Genomic DNA, 19934 nt, shown 5'->3' with positions numbered 1-19934 from the left:
TTCCTACTCCATTTACTGGGTGGCTGGCCTTTGAACTAACTACTAATTTAATCTCTGCCATCTCCAGAGCTGCTGTGAGGGTTAAAGGTTGTAAATCAACATCTGGCTTACAGTGAGTGTGTGAATCTTGGCTATTTTTGTCTCTGTGGTGGTAAAGACATGGTTTCTGCCTTCTAGCAGTTTAGAAAGGGGGAGGATGTGGACAGATAAAATAGCATCCCAGAGAGGGCTTCTTTTTTTGTTTTTCTTTTTTCTTTATTTTATTGTATTTTATTTTATTGAGACAGAGTCTCGCACTGTCGCCAGGCTGGAGTGCAGTGGCGCAATCCGAGCTCACTGCAACCTCAGCCTCCCGGGTTCACGCCATTCTCCTGCCTCAGCCCCCCGAGTAGCTGGGACTACAGGCATGTGCCACCACGCCCAACTAATTTTTGTATTTTTAGTAGACATGGGGTTTCCCCATGTTGGCCACGATGGTCTCGATCTCTTGACCTCGTGATCGCCCACCTCGGCCTCCCAAAGTGCTGGGATTACAGCCATGAGCCACAGTGCCCGGCCTTTTCTTTTTTCTTTTTGAGACAAGGTCTCTCTGTCATCCAGGCTGGAGTGCAGTTGCACAGTCATGGCTCACTGCAGCCGCCAACTCCTGGGCCCAGGTGATCCTACTCAGCCTCCAAAGTAGCTGAGGACTACAAGCATGCACCGCCACACCTGGCTAATTTTTTGTACTTTTTTGTAGAGACAGGGTTTTGCTATGTTGCCCAGGCTGGTCTTGAACTGGGCTCAAGTGATCTGCCCACCTTGGCCTCCCAAAGTGCTGAGATTACAGGCGTCAGCCACTGTGCCCAGCCGAGAGGGCCTGTTTAAATGACGTGAGAGAGACCTGAGATGAACCAGTCAAGTGATCAGGTAGGGGAATATTTCAAGCCTAGAGGACTGTGTGAAGATGGGGAAGAGGTGATGTCTAGGGCTGGGGGCAGATCCTGCAAGACCTTGTCAGCCATGAAGAGGAGTTTGGGTTTGAGTCCAAGTGCAGTGGAGGGTCGCAGAAGGGTTTTGAGTAAGAGATGGATCTCATCTGACTTGTGATCTAATTTCTCTGGCAGGTTTTTCTGGAGGGCTGGCAAGAAAGTTAGGAAAAACAATGTGTTGTCATCCACATGAGGGATCAGGAAGCTTAGACCGCCAGTAGTAGCAGGGATGCAAAGAACACTCACAGTTTGGTTCATCACACCCCCCACTCCACAAGAGTGAGCTCTATTAGAACAGGGACCCCCGGCTCCCTTTGATGTGCATTGTGTTCTTGGCACCTAGAATGGGGCCTGCACTTAGTAAGATGGATGAATAGTGGTATTTAATGAGAAGATACTTAATGATGAGAAGAGGCAGTTTTGGAGGAAAAAAATCAAATAGGAGCTCAGATATTTCTTAAATGCTGCTTTCTATTTATCTTTTTGAGATGCAGTTTCTCTCTGTGGCCCAGGCTCCCAGGCTGGAGAGCGGTGGCGCGATCTCGGCTAACTGCAGCCTCCACCTCCCGGGTTCAAGCGATTCCCCTGCCTCAGCCTCCGGAGTAGCTGGGACTACAAGCACCCGTCCTCCACGCCCGGCTAATTTTGTATTCTTAGTAGAGACGGGGTTTCTCCATGTTGGTCAGGCTGGTCTCAAACTCCTGACCTCAGGTCATCTGCCCTCCTCGGCCTCCCAAAATGCTGGGATTACCGGCGTGACCCACCGTACCTGGTCCTAACCTTTTATTTGTCTGTGTCCCCTAGTGCATTTTATTTGTCTGTGTCCAGCGCAGGGATGCATCGCCTCCCGTAGGCTTGGCACAATTAGTGGCCCAGGGTAGGTGCCTAGTAAAGATGGATTTCTGCCACAGCACATTGTAGTGCTAAAAAGAGGGTTTTCTCTTTAGATGATCGGGCCACGTTTTGGTGTGACCACTAGGGGGAGACGTGGCACCGGCGAAGCGGTCGCCAGACCCATTTTTCCGCTCCTTGCGTCATCGCACAGGGCGGGGCTCGTACCTGACGCCCGGCTTCTGGGCCTGCTTTTGCCCTACTAGGGAAAGGGGTGGGGCTCGGCTTTCGGGCGTGGGCGGAAATTGCCGAGAATCCTCGGAAGCTTTGCGAAAAGAAAGCGCGCCGTCGGCCCCGCTGCGAACCGGAAGTAATCGGAGAAGCCCCGGAAGTTTCGAACTACCACCGGCGTACGTTCGCAGGTAGATCGCGGTGCCAGTTGCCATGGAGCCGGCCGGGCCCTGTGGCTTCTGCCCGGCGGGGGAGGCCCAGCCAGCGCGTTACACCTGCCCTCGCTGTAATGCGCCCTACTGCTCGCTGCGCTGCTACCGGACGCATGGCACCTGCGCAGAAAACTTCTACCGTGACCAGGTGCTGGGAGAGCTCCGCGGCCGCAGCGCTCCTCCCAGCCGCCTAGCAAGCGCCCTACGCCGGCTGCGTCAGCAACGCGAGACCGAGGACGAGCCTGGGGAAGCAGGCCTCAGCTCCGGCCCGGCGCCCGGCGGCCTATCGGGACTCTGGGAGCGGCTGGCGCCGGGCGAAAAAGCTGCCTTCGAGCGGCTGCTGAGCCGCGGTGAGGCCGGGCGGCTGCTGCCTCCATGGCGGCCGTGGTGGTGGAACCGCGGAGCCGGACCGCGGCTTCTGGAGGAGCTGGATAATGCCCCGGGTAGTGACGCCGCGGAGCTGGAGCCCGCCCCTGCGAGGACCCCGCCGGAATCTGTGAAAGATGCCTCCGCCGCGGAGCCCGCGGCCGCCGAGCGGGTTCTTGGAGATGTCCCGGGGGCCTGCACGCCCGTCGTACCCACCCGCATCCCCGCGCTAGTCAGCCTGAGCCGCGGCCCAGTCTCACCGCTCGTGCGCTTCCAGCTGCCCAATGTGCTGTTCGCCTACGCGCATACTCTCGCACTGTATCACGGCGGTGACGACGCGCTGCTCTCTGACTTCTGTGCCACACTGCTCGGCGTTTCCGGAGCCCTGGGTGCCCAGCAAGTCTTCGCCTCTGCGGAAGAAGCCCTGCAGGCCGCAGCCCACATGCTGGAAGCAGGCGAGCACCCGCCGGGGCCCCTGGGCACACGAGGAGCTATGTACGAGGTCGCCCGCATCCTGCTGGGCGAGGGCCCGACCAACCAGAAAGGCTACACGCTGGCAGCACTGGGGGACCTGGCACAGACCCTGGGCCGTGCCCGGAAACAGGCCGTGGCTAGAGAAGAGCGAGATCATCTTTACCGGGCCCGGAAAAAGTGCCAGTTCCTCCTGGCCTGGACCAACGAAAATGAGGCGGCCCTCACACCCCTGGCTCTAGACTGCGCCAGGGCTCACCAAGCCCATGCTGTGGCAGCCGAGGAGGTGGCCGCCCTCACTGGGGAGCTGGAGCGGCTTTGGGGAGGCCCCGTGCCACCTGCCCCAAGGACTCTCATTGAGGAGCTCCCTAGCTGAACGGGTTACCCTGGTCATTAATAAAGCTGTGACTGGTCAGCCCTGTTGCCTGTTTCTGAGGGATAGCTATTGTCCCACCAGACCCCAGATTCCTGGGCCCACAAGCCACTGCTCAGCTTCTCCCTGATCAGTGCTGACCCAGCCAGTCCTAGGGGAGAGAAGTGCACCAAGGGTTCCCAGTGTTTATCCAAAGGAGGAAGAGCATCTCCGATTTTGGTCACTGGTTTCATTTTTTTCCTTGCTCTAAACCACGTCTTCTCTGAGGTTGTTCATCCTCAGGGCTGGGTGGGGTGCAAGCCCTTGAGTCCCAAGTGTGTCGAGGCTCCTGGTCCTGGGTGTGCTGGTGGATGAGTGGGCACATGCCCCCACCTGGGGTGGTGGAGCCGCTTCAGTAGATGTAGGGCATGATGCGGTAGGGCACACGCCGGCAGTACTCCTGCCAGGCCAGGCCGTACTTCTGCAGGCACTGCCGCTCATCCCGGGCCTCACGGTGCACCAGCAGCGCGGTGAAGTACAGGAGGTAGAAGTAGGGCAGCAGATGTGACACCCCTGTAGAGAAGGAGGCTCTGTGACCACCCTGCCGGCCCCTCCACCCCGCAGTTCACAAACGTTTCCACACCTCATGGCTCATGTGGGCATCGGGGCTCAGCAGCAAAAGCGCCAGGGTCTGCAGCAAAGCACACGGTACTAGGTTGGCACAGAGGTGTGCCCCAGCCACACACTGGGTCCACCCCCAGCTCTCTGACTACTCTCACTGGTGCATACCCAAAGTAGGCATCCTGTGGTCGCTGAGCCACCTCTTCCCCTCACATGTCCCTACCCATATCCACATGGGCCACTCACCGCAGGGCAAGGACCAAGCCAGAGCCATGATGAGGTCTCCAAGGTAGTTGGGATGGCGGACCATACCCCACCACCCAGACACCAGCAGTTTCCGCCCTGTGGCTGTAGAGATGGTCTCAAGCCCTGGGGAAAGACAGCAGGGTGGAGAGTTCCCAGGAAGCCCAGCTGCCCCACCTCACCCATGTCCCTAGAGACCCAGCTCACCAGCCACTCTGGGGTCAGAAGGATTCTTTCGGAAAGTGTTTTTCTGGGAATTCGCCCCACGGAAGATGTAGTAACCAATAGCTGGTGAGAGAGTGTGAACCGGTGGTCAAGGTCAAGGGTTGCAGCCTCCTGCCTGACCCCGAACATCTGCCCAACTTGTCTGCAGCCCAGACTCTGCCTGGACCCCCAGGACCCTGCCCTGGCTTTAGAGAACCCTGGGGGTTAGCACCTATGTGGTGGTGCTTGTAAACAGAGCATGAATCAAAGGGAGAGGGGGAAGATGGGCCCAGCCTGCTGCCCCTTCCTGACTGACCATTGATGAGGCAGATGACAGAGGCCATGGGCAACCCCAGGGGCTGCGGGTGGTGCAGCAGGAACTGGGCCTGCAGGCTGTAGGTGAAGGGCACCCAGGCCATGTCCCCAAACGCCAGCATGAAGCCAAACCCGTCATGTGTGATATCCATGGTGGTGAGGACGGCCTCCTGCAGGGACAAGACCCAGACACACTGGCTTAGTCCCTATGCGGCCCTCAGACACCCACCCTCGTCCAGTCCAGCCTCACCTCGTGCCAGAGGGCATCACCCACGTAGAGTAACTGGAAGCCATTGACCAGCCACATGGCCAGTGAGGGACTGCCCCGAAGCTCTGCCTCTTTCATCAACAGGGCCAGGTTGATGAGGACCTGGGGGAGAGGGAACAAGGCAATAGTCTACACAGAAGTGGCAGCCTTGGGCAGAGCAGTGGCCAGCCTCTGCCCTTCTCAACTGTCAGTTACACTCCAGCTCTTTGTTAAGTGGATCCAGGCCCTAGACCCAAGGACAGAGACTGTGGACAGGGAGGTGCCCGCAGCCTGTTTCTTCTTGCCTTGTCTGTCCCAAGCCCTTTCGGGCTAAGGCTTCAGCGCTCAAACAGACCTGTTTTCAAATCTCAGCATCATCACTTGGGCAGGTTGCTTGCCCTCTCCACAGCCTACTTTCCCCCACCCCTGTGTGAAAAATGGGGATAATCATGGGCCTGTCATGACTCAATGGCATCATCGTGTTTGAAGCCCTCCATAGCATCCCTGGCAAGTGGTACGTGCTCAGTGGTGGCTAGCCGGAGCAAGCCCGTGCTGGGCACCTGCATTTGACACTGAGCTCTGTTCTATCATAAAGATTACCTGTTCTAATCTTCCCAGTAATCTTAGGAGAAAGCTTTAATTTTATCCCATTTCACAGATGAGAAAGTGTCCTCAGATGTGCCTGTCATCAGGCCAGGACCCAGATCCAGGGTTGGCACCTGGCACTCATGCCTTGGGTAAGATAATTTCCAGGGCGACAGGAGAGGCCTTGCCCAAGAGTTTCTTTGGGTAATCTTGGCCACAGAACCAGATATCACAGTTGGAATGTTGTCAAGGCCACTAGTGACGGGTAGGTTGCTAACCCCAGCGATCAATTTCAGGTTCTGCACTGCCTTGACCATCAAGCAGCATGCGGTCACTCCCTGGAAATAGATTCTGTGCTTGACTGCTGCTGAGAATTGCACGTGCTCTCCTAACGTCATCCCTGACATGCTGTATATATTTTACTTATTTTTTCTGTCTTTCCCACCAGAATGTAGGCTCTCTGCAGCAAAGATGTTTTTCTTGCCTCTAACTTTATTTTTGTCTCCCAGTACCTAGGCACAGGTGGATTGAACAAATGTTTGTGGAATATGAATGGTTAATGACTCGCATCTGCACAGTTTTGGCCCTGCCTTGCCCAAGCGCTGCTCACCCACCCTAACCTCCCCCTGGCCTGAGGCCAGCTCAGTCAAGCCCAACATACCCAGCCGATGAGGCCGGGTCGCAGTTCACAGAAATATTTGAAGTCGAAGAAACAGATACGAGGGTTGAGCTCCCGTCCCAGAAAAAAGTCGTAAATCGGATTGCCTGGAGAATATTGGAGAGTGAATGTACAGGCAGACGCCCCGATCTGCCTCCATCTCCACCCCAGGACCCATCTCACCTGAGTTCCCCCCAGGTGCCAGGGCCGAAACTGGGGCTACCTGCGCCTTCATGTAGAGAAAGAGGCTGAAGATGAAAGCGGTGAGGGTGGCGACAAACGCCAAGGGCAGGAGCATTTCCGGGAGCGCCCCCAGAGGCAGCCCCGCTGACATCCCCAGCCCCACCAACAGGGCTGTCAGCACCAGGGCCTGGAAGCCTGAACCACAGCGCACAGTGAGCCCTGGGGCTGCGCGCCTCCACATCCCCACCCCGCAAACACACGCAGAGCCCAAAACTCAGGGGGGCCACAGACCCTGCCCCAAGCATTAGGCTGCCACCCTGGCCTTCAGAGGATCACCCCAGCCACTGCTGTGGTGCACGGAGTAGCAGTAAATGGGGTAAGGCTGTGGGGACGAGGGGCTTAGGGAGAGCCCCCGGCGTCTGTCCTGGGCGTAGCAGAGGCACACAAAGGAGCCTGGGGTGGGGGCCAATCTCCGTGGACCTCCCCGCTAGGCCTGGAGCTCCACCCCTGGCCGCTTAACTCCAGCGCGAGGGCCCGTCCCCTAGGCACCGTTAATAGGATAGCGCAGGCGACTCTTGTCCTTCAATTCCTGCCCCTCGGCCACCTGCGGGTCCAAGGGGGCTCTGATAAGGCCCGGGGCGTCCTTTCCCTCGCCGAGCCCATCCGCTTCCCTCCCCCGAGCGTCCGCGAGCGGGGCCCGCACCTTGCGCGCCGGCAGTAGGTAGAGCGCCGCCTGCAGGCCGAGCCAGGCGAGCCACAGCAGCAGCGCCCGTGGGCTCCACAGCGCCTCCAGCCCGGGCAGGGACGCGGGTGGACCCAGCAGGCGCGCGGGGCCCGAACGGGCCGCCAGGAGCAGGTGGAACATGGTGGCGGGCAGCAGCAGTAGCAGAGCCGCGGCGCCTGCGGGAAGGGCCATCACGTCGGGCGTCCGCCCCTAGCCCCCCAGCTCCCCGCCGGCCCCCACGGGCGCCCTGACGTCTCTGCGGGACCCTCTCGGCATTCCCAGAGTGCGCCTCCGCACCCCGTCCTCAGCCCTCGGCCCCCAGGCACCCCGCTGCCTCCCAGTTCCCTTCCCAGGCGTCCATCTTAGTCCCCCGCCCCCAGGCCCCTCGAAGACCCTCCTCCTGCTCCCAGTCGACACCATAAATCCCCGTTCTGCAGCCCCCAGAACCGGCCCCTCCTCAGCTCTCCCTCTCCAGACACCCTTCGCTGCAAACCCCCGGGTCCCTCTGCCTCCGACACCCCCAAAGCCTTCCATCCTCAGATCTCGCCCCCGCTCTTAGTTCACCCGCTCCAGCTCTCCTTCGCTTAGCCTTTGCCCCAGGTCCCCTCTCTCTGCCCCATTACCCAGGGGCCCTCCGAATTCCAGCGGGGCCCGGGGGCCCTGAGTGGGGGCCATGGTCTCCGCTCCGCCGGAGAGAGAGGGCGCTCACAATAGTCGGTCAAGGAAACACTGTCCGCCCCATTTCCCAGGAGATGGACTCGGCCGCGCGGAGGATCCGGACCCGCGGCGCCTGTACCTGCCTGGACACCGAAAGCAGACAAGGACCGCTCTTGTCCCAGGGTTTTTAAGTGGAACCGCCCCCTGCCCATGCTGGGCCCAGCACACCAGCCAATCGGCGCTCGGGGGCGGACCCGACGCGGGCGCCTCAGAAGCCTCAGCTTCAAAACCCCGCCCCCGGAAAGGCCCGCCCAGCAAGCGAGAGGAGGAGGCCACACATGTTTATTAGGCCGGTCCTGACACCTGCCTGCGGGGAAGGACCACCGAGACCAGATCCTGGTTGCCATGGGGTGCCGGGACAGACCGGTGCATGGCAGCGGCTGCGCCTAGCCGCGCTCGCAGATGACCTCGACCACACTGGGCTCCATGGGCACAGGGTCTGGGCAGCGCAGGGCAGCAGAGGCCACCACTTCGTCCAGCAGCAAGTGCACGAGTTCTTCGTCGGCCACAAAACGCCACAGGTAGAGCTGCAGAAAGTGGCAGTCCACTTGCACCTGCTGCAGCCCGAAGCGCCCAAAGGTGCGCAGCCGCACACACTCCAGCAGCGTCTTCAGGCTGATCTTGATGATGCCGGTCAGCACCGACACCTGCAGGCAGGGATACAGGGATGCAGCTTGGGGACTGCAGGTGTGTGGGGGGGACACCCAAGTTCCAAGCAGGGGCCCGGGAGACATACGATGGAAGTAGCTGGGATGAGGCAGAAAGTCTCCGGGGCCAGATAAGAGGGGAGGGATACAATGTTAGCGCCGTCATCTGGAGGGCAGGGGACAGGTAGGGCCCAGCAATCAGAGGCATCCCTGAGCTTGGAGTGAGGCGGGGCAGGGACCATGGGTGAACAGAAAACCCTGGGGAGGACTCAAGACTACTGTGGGGATAAGGACAAGGGTAAACAGTAATCCCAGGTCAGCACCCAGACTCAGGCGGGGCACACACCAAGACTGGGACAAGGGCTGTGGGATTTGGGGGCAGGGCACTCTGTACTACCTAAAAACAGCCCTAGAGACAGAGACTGGAGGGTCAGGGTCACCCCCAGTTGGTCACAGAGTCCTGGGGCTCCTTGGGCAGGTGTGGGGCTGCTCCAGCCAACCCTCCCCGGGATCCCTGGAAGTCTGAGTCACGTTGGAAGTCGGACCTTGTTGAACTCCACAGGGCTGAACACATCAATACGTTCAGAGAATAGCTTCTGGATATTGCTCAAGAGGTTGGTGTCCATCGGGGCACTGGATTGGGGAAGACAAGGAATCAGAGCCCGCCCTGCACCTTCGCCCTCTTTTGTCCCTTCCCCCTGGGGCTCCCCTGACCAGCCAGACCTGGGGGTATAGCTGGGGGCGTAGCGGCCCTGCTGCCGAGAGCTGCTGTACACGGAGAAGGTCCTCTTGCTGGAGTCGCTGCTCTGGGCCTTGCGAACACCCTCTTCGTACAGGAGCCCCACCTGGTGGTAAAAAGAGGTACTGCAAGGAGGCCCGAGTCAGGGGAAACCACCAGCCCATCATCGGTGCTGAGGATGCCCTAAGTCAGCTACTCAAGCATCACAAGGATCACAGGGTAATCACCGCGGGGCCTGCTATTTAGTAGGTACATGGTCGCTATTTACAGAACCAGTGGAGTGGGGCAAAGGCAGGATACAAGAGTTGGTCTGAGGTCTAATCTTCAGCACCAGCACCAACCCTGCCCTGACTTCCTGGGTAACCCTGAGCCTCTGCTTCTCCACAGGTAAAATAGGGGCGAAGATGTCATAATCCTGGGTTGAGGAGGAACAAGACCGTGGCCATCGGCACTCCCCAGCCCCTTTGGTCTTCATCCTTGGAGACTTGTTCCCCTGGGGTTCCCTCACGGACGCCCTGGCTACAGAACTGGCCCCATGAGAAGCCCAGATACACATGTCCCCTCCTCCAGGCAGGGACTGCTAGTGATCCTCTGCTGCCCCAGCCCCTCTTGAAGGGACAGTACCCCCAGCCTGCGTCAGGGCTCCCCTGGCCAGCCTGGGCAGCACCTGCACGTCGATGGCGGTGGTATCCTCCACCACCCGCTTCATGACAGCCCGCACATTCCGGGGCTCCAGAGTGCTGAGCCAGTCGCGAGTCTCCACGCTCTTGCGCAGCATCTGTGATATGACCAGGCCCTGCACCTTCACGTAGTGGGTCAGCAGCCGCCGCGCCGTTTCCCTGGCCTCTGCACACAGCGTGCTCACGGGCGTCACTGGGAACTGATCCTGAGCCAAGGAGGCAGAGGACAGAGGGAGTGGGTATGGCGGGGGCAGCTCAGGAGCCACTGCCAACCAGGAGCTGGGCACAGATCGGGCAAGGTGAAGGCTGGGGTACACACAGGCAGCTGGTCTGGGGTCTGGCCATGAGGGCACTGTCCAGCCACCTGCATTCCCAGCAACACCATTCCCTGCCCGGCTAGGAGCTAGTGCTTCACCTGCACCAGAAACTGTTCATCAGTGAGAGTGAGGATGTAGGAGATGGTGGCCGTCTCGTAGTCCAGGCAGAGGCGGGAGAGCAGCAGGAGCAGGGCAGGTGGTGTGGCACCCCCCTTCTCCCCAGGGCTGTCGCAGAAGCTCTGAGCAGTCTGGCACATAGAGCGGATGAAGCCCACGATGAGGCCCTCACGGACACCCTGACTGCAGAACTCACCCTGCAAGAGAAGGTGCCCAGGTCCACAGCAGGTCCCCTTCCAGGTAGGGCTGTTAATGACCCTCTGCTGGGGTTCTAAGTGCCCCAGCCCCCTCTGCAAGGGACAGCATCATCCTGCATTCTAAGTACCCTGGAGCAGCTTCCCTGAGTGGGGGCAGAGAAAGCCAACACTGGGGACCCCACCATGCCCTGCTTCTCAGCCCAGCTGCAGATGCCCTGAGCCTTCCCCACCCCCCAGACCGTGCATAAGAACCTGAAACCACACCCAGAGTGCCTGATTTCCCCAGTTTCCCAAGCACTGGTATAAAAGGTTTTGGAGGATCAACCAGCAGGTTGAACAAGGAACACCCAAGAGGAGGCGTACCCGGAAGTAGGGCTTGTTGGAGAAGGACACCTCTTTGGCGGTGAAAAGGTGCACTGCTGCCAGAGAGGCCTTAATGTGGCTCAGGATGGAGCTGGCCACATTGGCCAGCAACTCGGCCAGGCCAGGGCCCTCCTTCCCAGCCACGCGAGGCGCTGCCAGCGCCTGGCGGACGTCTGTCAGGCAGCCCAGGAAGGCCGCCCGGAGACCCTGCAGGTGGTGGCCCAGGCGCTCGCGGGCCACTCGTTCCACGATCTCCGTGGCAGCGTCTGCGAGCCCGGCAGCGGCCAGCAGGGCCCCGGGAGCCCGCAAGCGCCGGTGGAAGCGGTCCAGCGCCCGCACCAGCAGTGAGTTGTCACCACCACCCTGCTCCTGCGCCAGCCGCCGCTCCACCAGCGCAAAATAGCGGCTGCCCAGCTCCCGGGCGAAGGCCGCCAGCTTCTCGGCACCTGCTGGGCCCTGGGCCGCAAACAGCTCCTGGTAGGCCGCCGCCACCTGGCAGAGGCCGCCCACGAAGCCACTGCCTCCATGGTCGGTGAACTCTAACACGTCGGGAGCCGGAGGTGAGGGCCCCAGCTCGGCCTCCAGGCTTCTCAGCTCCTTCTCCAGCCGGCCGCGGGCGTGCGCCAGGAACTCCTCGCACAGCTCCTCCGCAGGCTCGCCCAGGGCCAGCAGCAGCTCCACGCACTCTGCCTGCTCCGGGGCGCCTGAACCGCCCTCCCTGCACGAGGGAGAGGTAGTGAAGGGCAGGGCCGGGGCTGCCGGTGGATGGGGAAGGAGCAGGAGCAGGAAAGCAAAGCACACACAGGGCAGGGCGACAGCTCCAGGAGGGCCCAGGAGCCGGGCACAGATGGGGCTTGGGGCTGGCGGGAGCGCTTGGGTCAGGGCAGAGGGGCCACACCTAAAGCGCTGCCGCAGCTGCTGGGCCAGGCGGGCCGTGATGACCCGACAGTCGTCCTGGATGGCTCGGAACGAGGGCAGGTGTTGGTACTGCTGCAGCACGGCCTGCGCGCGGCCCTGGTAGCGCACCGCCTGCCCGTAGGCGCCCAGTTCCACGCACTTGGTGAGGCGCGAGGGCAGCTCAAAGAGGAACTGCAGCTTCCGCAGCAGCGCGTGGACCCCTGGGGGACGGAGGGTGACGTTAGACCCAGAGCCCCAGGGAAGGCCCACTGCAGGCCCTGCCCGGCGGCGCCCACCTGCCAGCTTGGTGATGCGCTCGTGGCGGTCCTGCAGCGTGGCGCTGATGCGAGCGCTGAAGTCGGTGATCACTGCCATGTTGGTGGCCAGCCGGTCCATCTCATCCTCCATCTTCCGGAAATCGTTCTTCATCTTCCGGATGGTGTCTAGGAGGGCAGGGGCGGGGAAAAGGGGAGAGCAGGTGACTGCAGGGCGGGCGCAACCTCAGCTCCTTCTCACCCACCCCTTCACAGACGCCCCAGCTTGCTCCAGGGGCGCATGGATGATTCGAGAGAAAGGACTGCGAGGGCGTGGGTCACAGCGCACATGGGGGCGGGGGAGGGGGTTTATGTTCCCAAAGCAGGCGTTACTCACATACTCCCCGTAATCCCCTAACCCTGGTGCCCAGGAGAGCCGGCCCTCAGAATTACTCCAGATCCGAAGCAGGCCGCAGGTGCTTAGCCAGCTGCCACCACTGTGCCTCAATTGCTCCATCAGACCACAAGCAGCCAAGGCAGGGACCGCTGGCTCCCAAGCGCATCTGCGTGCCCAGCGCACTGCCCGGATGAGGCAATACATTCTTGTTGACCCTCATCTCCTGTCCAGACCTCCCAAAGCCTTTCACATGCTTTCCGGAACATGGGCTGTCTTCTCTGAAGGGCCCTTTCCCTTTGGTCCTGATAGAATCCTGCCTAGGGAGGCTGTTTTTCCTTTCACACACCAGGTGCCTGGGAGCCTGGTCCCTTCATGCTTCTAAATCATGCCTAGATCTCCTCTCTTCAAAACCCCGGCTTCTAGGAAGACCATGCCATCAAGCCACAACCCTCCTCTTTGCTGTCTCTACTGTCCTCTGACACTCCTCTCAGTTCCCCATCACTGCCTCCTCCTCTTCTCCTCCTCCTGTCACCTCCTTGTGCACATCCACATGGATGAGCCTTCCAATGTTCCTGACTGTTCACTGACCGCCTCAATTCAATTCAATTCCACCTATTTTTTTTTTTTTTTTTTTTTTTTGAGACTGAGTCTCGCTCTGTCGCCCAGACTGGAGTGCAGTGGCGCGATCTCTGCTCACTGCAAGCTCCACTTCCCAGATTCACACCATTCTCCTACCTCAGCCTCCCAAGTAGCTGGGACTACAGGTGTCTGCCACCACACCCAGCTAATTTTTTGTATTTTTAGTAGAGATGGGGTTTCACCATGTTAGCCAGGATGGTCTTGATCTCCTGACCTCATGATCCGCCCACCTTGACCTCCCAAAGTGCTGGGATTACAGGCATGAGCCACCGCACCCGGCGAGGTCTGATGGTTTTATAAGGGGCTCTCCCTGCTTCGCTTAACACTTCTCCTTCCTGCTGCCTTGTGAAGAAGATGCCTTGCTTCTCTTTCACCTTCTGCCATGATTGTAAGTTTCCTGAGGCCTCCCCAGCCATGCTGTGAACTGTGAGTCAATTAAACCTCTTTCCTTTATTAGTTACCCAGTCTCCAGCAGTTCTTTACAGCAGTATGAACCTGGATTAATATACCTAGTAATCAATCCATTACCAAGTCATGGAAGGTCTACCTGCAACATTTTCTTTCTAAGCCACTATCATCTCTTGTCCAACAATTGCCAACATTTCCCAACTAATTTCCCTAATTCCATTGAACATACCAACAATGTTCATAAAGAAAGGCGAAGCAGGTAAGACAGAAATGTGTATCTGTAACAGGAGATATTTTGGTTTGGTTTTGTTTGAGAAAGAGTCTCACTCTGTCACCCAGGCTGGAGTGCAGTGGCGTGATCTCAGCTCTGGAGGCTCCTGGAGGGTGGCACGCCCGGGGAGGGCATGGAAACTCCATGCTCCTTCTCCTACACCTTGCCCTATGCACCTGTTCATCTGTACCCTTTGTAACATCCTTTGTAATAAACTGGTAAATGTGTTATCCTGAGCTCTGTGAGCCGCTCCAGCAAACTGAGCCCAAAGAGGGAGTTATAGAAACCCCTACCTGGAGCCAGTTAGTCAGAAATTCTGGAGGCCTGAGGCCCCGACCTGCAGCTAGTGCCTCAAAGTGGGGAGGCAGACTTGGGACTGAACTAGTGCCTGAAGGGAGGCAGACTTGGGGACTCAGCCCTCAACTCATGGAATCTGATGCTATCTCTGGGTAAATAGTGTTGGAATTAAATCAGAGGACACCCAGCGGGTGTCTGCTGCTTGGTGTGTGGGGAAGAAACCCAACACATTTGGTCACAGAACTCTTCTGTGGTCATGATTGTGGTGATGTGAGAGCATAGGAAGCATACAGTTTGCATTTTTCCCAAACAATGCCATAAAATTTATACAAACATTTCCATATGGTAGGTCACAAAGAAAAAAACCTCATTCTTTTCTTTTTTTTGAGACAGGGTCTCCCTCTGTCGCCCAGGCTGCAGTGCAGTGGCGCGATCTCAGCTCACTGCAACCTCCACCTCCTGGGTTCAAGCGATTCTCCTGCCTCAGCCCCGAGTAGCTGGGATTACAGGCGCGTGCCACCATGCCTGGCTAATTTTTGTACTTTTAGTAGAGAGGGTTTCACCATGTTGGCCAGACTGGTCTCTGACCTCAATTGATCCACCTGCCTCGGCCTCCCAAAGTGCTGGGATTACAGGCAGGAGCCACCGTGCCCAGCCGAAAAAACCTCATTGTTAACCAATTATGAGGTCAGAAAAGGAAATCAAAACTGAAATTGCAGCATGGGTAAAATACCAAGAAAACACTAAATTGGTAAGGGCTTGGTGAATTCTATGGATGAAATGGATAATTTGCTACAAAAATAGGATTTACCAAAATGGATTGCAAAAAACAAGAAAACAGAAACAGAAAAACTAGAAAATGTTGTGAAAGAAAGGTCCTTCTCCCCTTTCGCCTCCACACAAAGGCATCTGGCCCAGATGTCCAGGGGTGTTGCGGCGGCTTGAAGGACAGTGCCTTCCAATTCTCTGTGTAAACACTGCCCCAGCAGAGAAACGAGAACAGCTCTCACACAAACTTGATGGAACAAACATCACACTGTTACGAAAACATAACAGAAATACCTCACATATACACATTCATATCTCTTACGAATGGAGATGCAAGGATGAATTAAATAAACAAATGGAGATGCACAAATAAGCAAACAAAATCCAGCAGCATATTAAAATAATTGATAAACACAAAAGGGTTTTTGTTTCATGAATGCCAGGATGACTCAGAATTAGAGGATCTCATAATAATTTGCCATGTTAATAGATGAGATATTTCAACATCTATTCTTGATTTTTAAAAAACTCTCAATAACATATGAGCAGCTAAATATTTCCCTGACCTCCAAAACTCAGTATCATGTTTACCGAGGCAGTGCTAGAAGCACTCCAATTAAAGTCAAAACATGGCAAGGACAACCTTGATTGCCAATGTTATCTACATTGTTCTGGGGCATTAGCCAACTCAGCTAGAGGCACGAGATGTATTATGGAGATACACAAATTGGAAAGGAGGGAAAAGTATCACTATTTACAGATGATATAATCAAATAAATAGGCCGGCCACGGTGGCTCATGCCTGTAATACCAGCACTTTGGGAGGCCGAGGCAGGCAGATCACTTGACGTCAGGAGTTTGAGACCAGCCTGGCCAACATGGTAAAACCCTGTCTCTACTAAAAATACAAAAAGTAGTTGGGCGTGGTGGCAGGTGCCTGTAATCCTAGCTACTGGGAAGGCTGAGGCAGGAGAATCGCTTGAACCCTGGAAGCACAAGTTGTAGTGAGCCAAGATTGTGCCACTGCACTCTAACCTGGGTAATAGAGCAATACTCTGTCTCAAATAATAATAATTGAATAAATAGAAAGCCCTAAAAAAAACCAAAAAAAAAAAACCCTGTAAACGTTACTATAAACAATAAGAGATACCACTTTTCACTTCTCAGATTGTCAAAGATTGAAAGAGGTATTCTCTTCTTTGCTGGTGGTTATGCAAACTGATCAGCATTTATAAAGAAGAATCTGGAAATATCTAACTGCAATCACTTGTGAGCCTTCACACACCCACACCTGGTCTGTGTGTGGCTCTGGGACTGTAGGAATGTTCTCCAAGCAACACTGGGAATCTACCCCACTTGGGGAGACAGCTGGAAGGGTGAGTAAGGAGAAAAGCATTGATGTCAATTTGACAAGAAACAAACAGAAACAAAAAATGCAGGAAAAAAATATTAGAGAAAATACAAGAGAAAGAACTGTCTGAGACAAAGAATCTACAGGGCTCACATCTGTAGAGCTATTAAGGGATTTTTAAAAAAATTACATGGAAAGGTAGATTACGTATCAGCAAAATGGACTTTTCATTTTAACACACAGTCCACAAGAAAGGATCATTTAGCCCTCTTAGAGATGATTTCATAGAAAGGAAGGTTACTAAGGAATAAAATCACATGATATGAAACATCTATATTACTTTTGGGACCATAGGGACCATTGCCTGCATTTTGTTGGGAAAATCATAATTATTTTGGGTTTCTTTGCTTGAGATAGGGTCTTGCTCTGTCTACAGGCATGGTGATGCACACTTATAATCCCAGCTACTCAGGAGGCTAAGGCAGGAGAATCACCTTAACTGGGGAGGCGGAGGTTACAGTGAGCCAAGATGGCATGCAGTGGTGCAAACACAGCTTACTGCAGCCTTGAACTCTGGGGCTCAAGCGATCCTCCTACCTTAGCTTCTGAAGTAGCTGGGACTACACACAAGCGCCATCACACCCGGCTAATTTTTTAATTTTTGTTTAAATTTTGTGTAGAGATGGGGTCTCTCTATGTTGCCCAGGCTGGTCTCAAACTTCTGGGCTCGAGCAATGCTCCCACTTCAGCCTCCCAAAGTGCTGGGAGCACAGGAGTGAGCCACTATGCCTGGCAGGAAAATTTTTCTTGCCAATTCATAGACGGTGAACTAAAGGATATAGCAAAGGCAGCGCTATGCAGTGAAAAACAATAAAAGCAGAGCCGAGGCTGAGGTTCGTAAAGGGATCATGGGCTACTGATCTAAGGGAGACAGACAGAGGCTTGGCAGTTGATGAGGCATTTGGTCTTCACCCAGTGAATTACTGGTTTTGTTTACAGGCCATGTGACACAATCTCCTTCCAGGTCTGCCAAAAGCTACCATGAAAAGAGCAGACTCTTTTGGTAGTGGGTGTTTGAGCCCATGACACTTAGGGGCTACCTCAAGAAGGAAGCTTGAATCCAACTTCTAAAGGGTAAAATCCAAACACTAAGTTGTTAGGAAAATAGAGTAAAAGAAAACCCAACACTGCTGTGTGCTGTCATTGTCGCTGCCTTCCCAGCCATGGAGCCATTACACTGGAGATAAAAGTTGTACCATATCCAAAAACAACAGTGAAAAGCATCCACACCATTCAGTCACAAAGACTACACTGTTTATCTTTGCATTTCAAGCTTGTTAAGAAAAGCAGGCTGGGCACAGTGGCTCATGCCTGTAACCCCAGCACTTTGGGAGGCCAAGGCAGGTGGATCACCTGAGGTCACCAGCCTGACCAACATGGTGAAATCCCGTCTCTACTGAAAATACAATAATTAGCCAAGTGTGGTGGCAGGTGCCTGTAATCCCAGGTACTTGGGAGCCTAAGACAGGAGAATCACTTGAACCCCGGAGGCGGAGGTTGCAGTGAGCCGAGATTGGGCCACTGCACTCTAGCCTGGATGACAGAGCAAGACTCTGTCTCAAAAAAAAAACAAAAAAACAAAGCTTGTTAAGAAAAGCAGTTTGCAACCAGGGAGAGTGAAAGCCATCTGGATGCGAGGATGTTGGCTACCTTGGGAGGGGACTAGGTGGTAACTGGTAGGAGGCTCAGGGGGCTTTGCTGGTTATGCTGTTTCCCGACCTGGATGCTGATTATGTGACTGTGCTCCCTTTGTGAAATCCATGGAACTGTCCACTTATGTGCACTTTTCTGTATGTCTGTTAATTTTCTTTTTTTTTTTGAGACAGGGTCTGGCTCTGTCACCCAGGCTGGAGTGCAGTGACACAATCTTGGCTTACTGCAACCTCTGCCTCCCAGGTACAAGCCTTCCACCTCAGCTTCCTGAGCAACTCGGACTACAGGGACACAACACCACACCCAGCTAATTTTTGTATTTTTTGTAGAGACGGGTATAACCTGTTGGCCAGGATGGTCTCGAACTCCTGAGCTCAAGCAATCTGCCTGCCTCTGCCTCACAAAGTGTTGGGATTATAGGCATGAGCCATAATCCCACCTGGGCTCATAGGCATGAGCCATAATCCCACCTGGGCTCATAGGCATGAGCCATAATCCCACCTGGGCTCAGTTAATTTTCAGTGAAATGTACTGTCAAAGACTGCTTTGTCTTTGCCTAGAGAAAAGAATTAGGAGAGGCTTTTCCCTGTATAATGTTTGAGATCTTTCTAATTTTGACACAAGTAAATGCATTATTACATAATGAAACTCAATGTTTAGGTGAGAGGTTGGCAAACTACAGCCTGCAGGCCAAATCTGCCTCAATGCCTGGTTTTCTTTTTAATTGGGATATAATTGATATACCAATTCAGTGGTTTTTAATATGTTTAATATATTCACAAGGTTGTACAAACAACCTCACTACGTAATTCCAGAACATTTCATCATCCCCTAAAGAAACCCTCTAACCCTTGGCAGTCATTCCTTATTCCCCCACTCCTAGAACTTGGCAACCATTAATCTAGTTTCTGTCTCTATGGATTTGTCTATTCGCTACAGAATACATTTAACAGAAATGGAATCATAGGCATACGAAACATTAGCATGTTTCCAACGTTAATCTATGTTGTAGCCTGTGTCAGTATGTTATATCTATTTTTATGGCTGAATAATATTCCACTGTGTGGATATTTGTTTATATTCATTCATCAATTGATGGCCATTTGGATTGCTTCCACCTTGTGGCTATTATAAAAAGTGCTGCTATTGGCCAGGCATGGTGGCTCATGCCTGTAATCCCAGTACTGTGGGAGGCCGAGGCAAGCGGATCACTTGAGGTCAGGAGTTCAAGACCAGCCTGGCCAACAATGTGAAATCCCGTCTCTAGTAAATATACAAAACATAAAAATAAAAAAATTAGGCGGGTGTGATGGTGCACACCTATAATCCCAGCTACTCAGGAGGCTGAGGCAGGAGAATCGCTTGAACTAGGGAGGCGGAGGTTACAGTGAGCCAAGATGGCACCACTGCACTCTAGCCTGGGTGACAGAGCTAGATTCCATCTCAAAAAAAAAAAAAAAAAAAAACACTGCTATGAACACTTGTGTACATGTTTTTGTGTGAACATACGTTTTCAATTCTCTTTGGTATATTCCTAGGAGTAAAATTGCCAGATCATATGGTAACCTTGTGTGTGGTTTTGAAGAATGGTCAAACTGTCTTCCACACTGGGTGCAGCATTTTGTGGTTTGGATTTGCATTTCCCTAAGACCTAATGATGCTGAGCATATTTATATGTGCTTTTCGGCCACTTGTATGTTTTCTCTGGAGAAGTGTCTATTCAAATTGTTTGCCCATTTTAAATTAGGGTTATTTGTCTTTTTAGCCCTGAGCTAAAAAACGTTCTTTATATGTTCTGAACACTAGATTTTTATTAGATAACTAACTTGCAAATATTTTCTCCCATTCTGTGGGCTGTCCTTTTATTATTATTAATTATTATTATTATTATTATTATTATTTTTGAGACGGAGTCTCGCTCTGTTGCCCAGGCTGGAGTGCAGTGGCC

At 54.6% G+C, this 19934-nt stretch overlaps 3 protein-coding genes across 6 annotated transcripts in view; 1 reads left to right on the top strand and 2 right to left on the bottom strand.

Moving 5' to 3' along the window:
• The first annotated feature begins 2246 nt into the window (after positions 1-2246).
• Positions 2247-3497, top strand: ZNHIT2 (zinc finger HIT-type containing 2). The gene has a single exon (XM_004051485.4). The coding sequence runs from the start codon at positions 2247-2249 to the stop codon at positions 3456-3458; it is 1212 nt and encodes a 403-aa protein (XP_004051533.1). The 3' UTR covers positions 3459-3497.
• Positions 3498-3669: 172 nt separating this feature from the next.
• Positions 3670-8010, bottom strand: TM7SF2 (transmembrane 7 superfamily member 2). Of its 2 annotated transcripts, none has more exons than XM_004051483.4 (10): positions 7838-8010; positions 7194-7390; positions 7040-7094; positions 6491-6685; positions 6311-6414; positions 5068-5187; positions 4819-4987; positions 4506-4586; positions 4302-4424; positions 3670-4007 (listed from the first exon to the last, which is right to left on the bottom strand). In XM_004051483.4, the coding sequence occupies exons 1-10, from the start codon at positions 7887-7889 to the stop codon at positions 3847-3849; spliced, it is 1257 nt and encodes a 418-aa protein (XP_004051531.1). In that variant the 5' UTR covers positions 7890-8010; the 3' UTR covers positions 3670-3846. The 2 variants fall into 2 exon arrangements, with proteins under 2 accessions (XP_004051531.1, XP_063549316.1); XM_063693246.1 differs by having other exon boundaries at positions 7924-8009.
• A 186-nt stretch (positions 8011-8196) lies between these two features.
• VPS51 (VPS51 subunit of GARP complex) overlaps positions 8197-19934 on the bottom strand; it is a 23833-nt gene continuing 12095 nt past the window's right edge. For all 3 annotated transcript variants that reach the window (XM_019036028.4, XM_055354464.2, XM_063693245.1), the window contains 8 exons: positions 12185-12331; positions 11890-12109; positions 10992-11709; positions 10413-10628; positions 9985-10203; positions 9302-9423; positions 9124-9211; positions 8197-8578 (listed from right to left, as the gene is read on the bottom strand). In XM_019036028.4, the coding sequence (XP_018891573.3) occupies positions 8318-8578; positions 9124-9211; positions 9302-9423; positions 9985-10203; positions 10413-10628; positions 10992-11709; positions 11890-12109; positions 12185-12331 (1991 nt within the window). In that variant the 3' untranslated portion in view covers positions 8197-8317. The remainder of the gene's footprint in view (positions 8579-9123; positions 9212-9301; positions 9424-9984; positions 10204-10412; positions 10629-10991; positions 11710-11889; positions 12110-12184; positions 12332-19934) is intronic.

Source organism: Gorilla gorilla, chromosome 9, assembly GCF_029281585.2.
Source record: "Gorilla gorilla gorilla isolate KB3781 chromosome 9, NHGRI_mGorGor1-v2.1_pri, whole genome shotgun sequence".
Lineage (NCBI taxonomy): Eukaryota > Metazoa > Chordata > Mammalia > Primates > Hominidae > Gorilla > Gorilla gorilla.
Note: the sequence above shows the minus strand (reverse complement) of the source record. Positions and strands in the feature narration are given on the sequence as shown.

Coding starts and splice junctions, on each gene's coding strand:
- ZNHIT2 (XM_004051485.4), top strand. CDS start 2,247: ATGGAGCCGGCCGGGCCCTGTGGCTTCTGCCCGGCGGGGGAGGCCCAG.
- TM7SF2 (XM_004051483.4), bottom strand. CDS start 7,889: ATGGCCCCCACTCAGGGCCCCCGGGCCCCGCTGGAATTCGGAGGGCCC. Junction 6,415..6,490: donor GGCACCTGGGGGGAACTCAG/GTGAGATGGGTC, acceptor AATATTCTCCAG/GCAATCCGATTTACGACTTT. Junction 4,008..4,301: donor GGCTTGGTCCTTGCCCTGCG/GTGAGTGGCCCA, acceptor CCTTCTCTACAG/GGGTGTCACATCTGCTGCCC.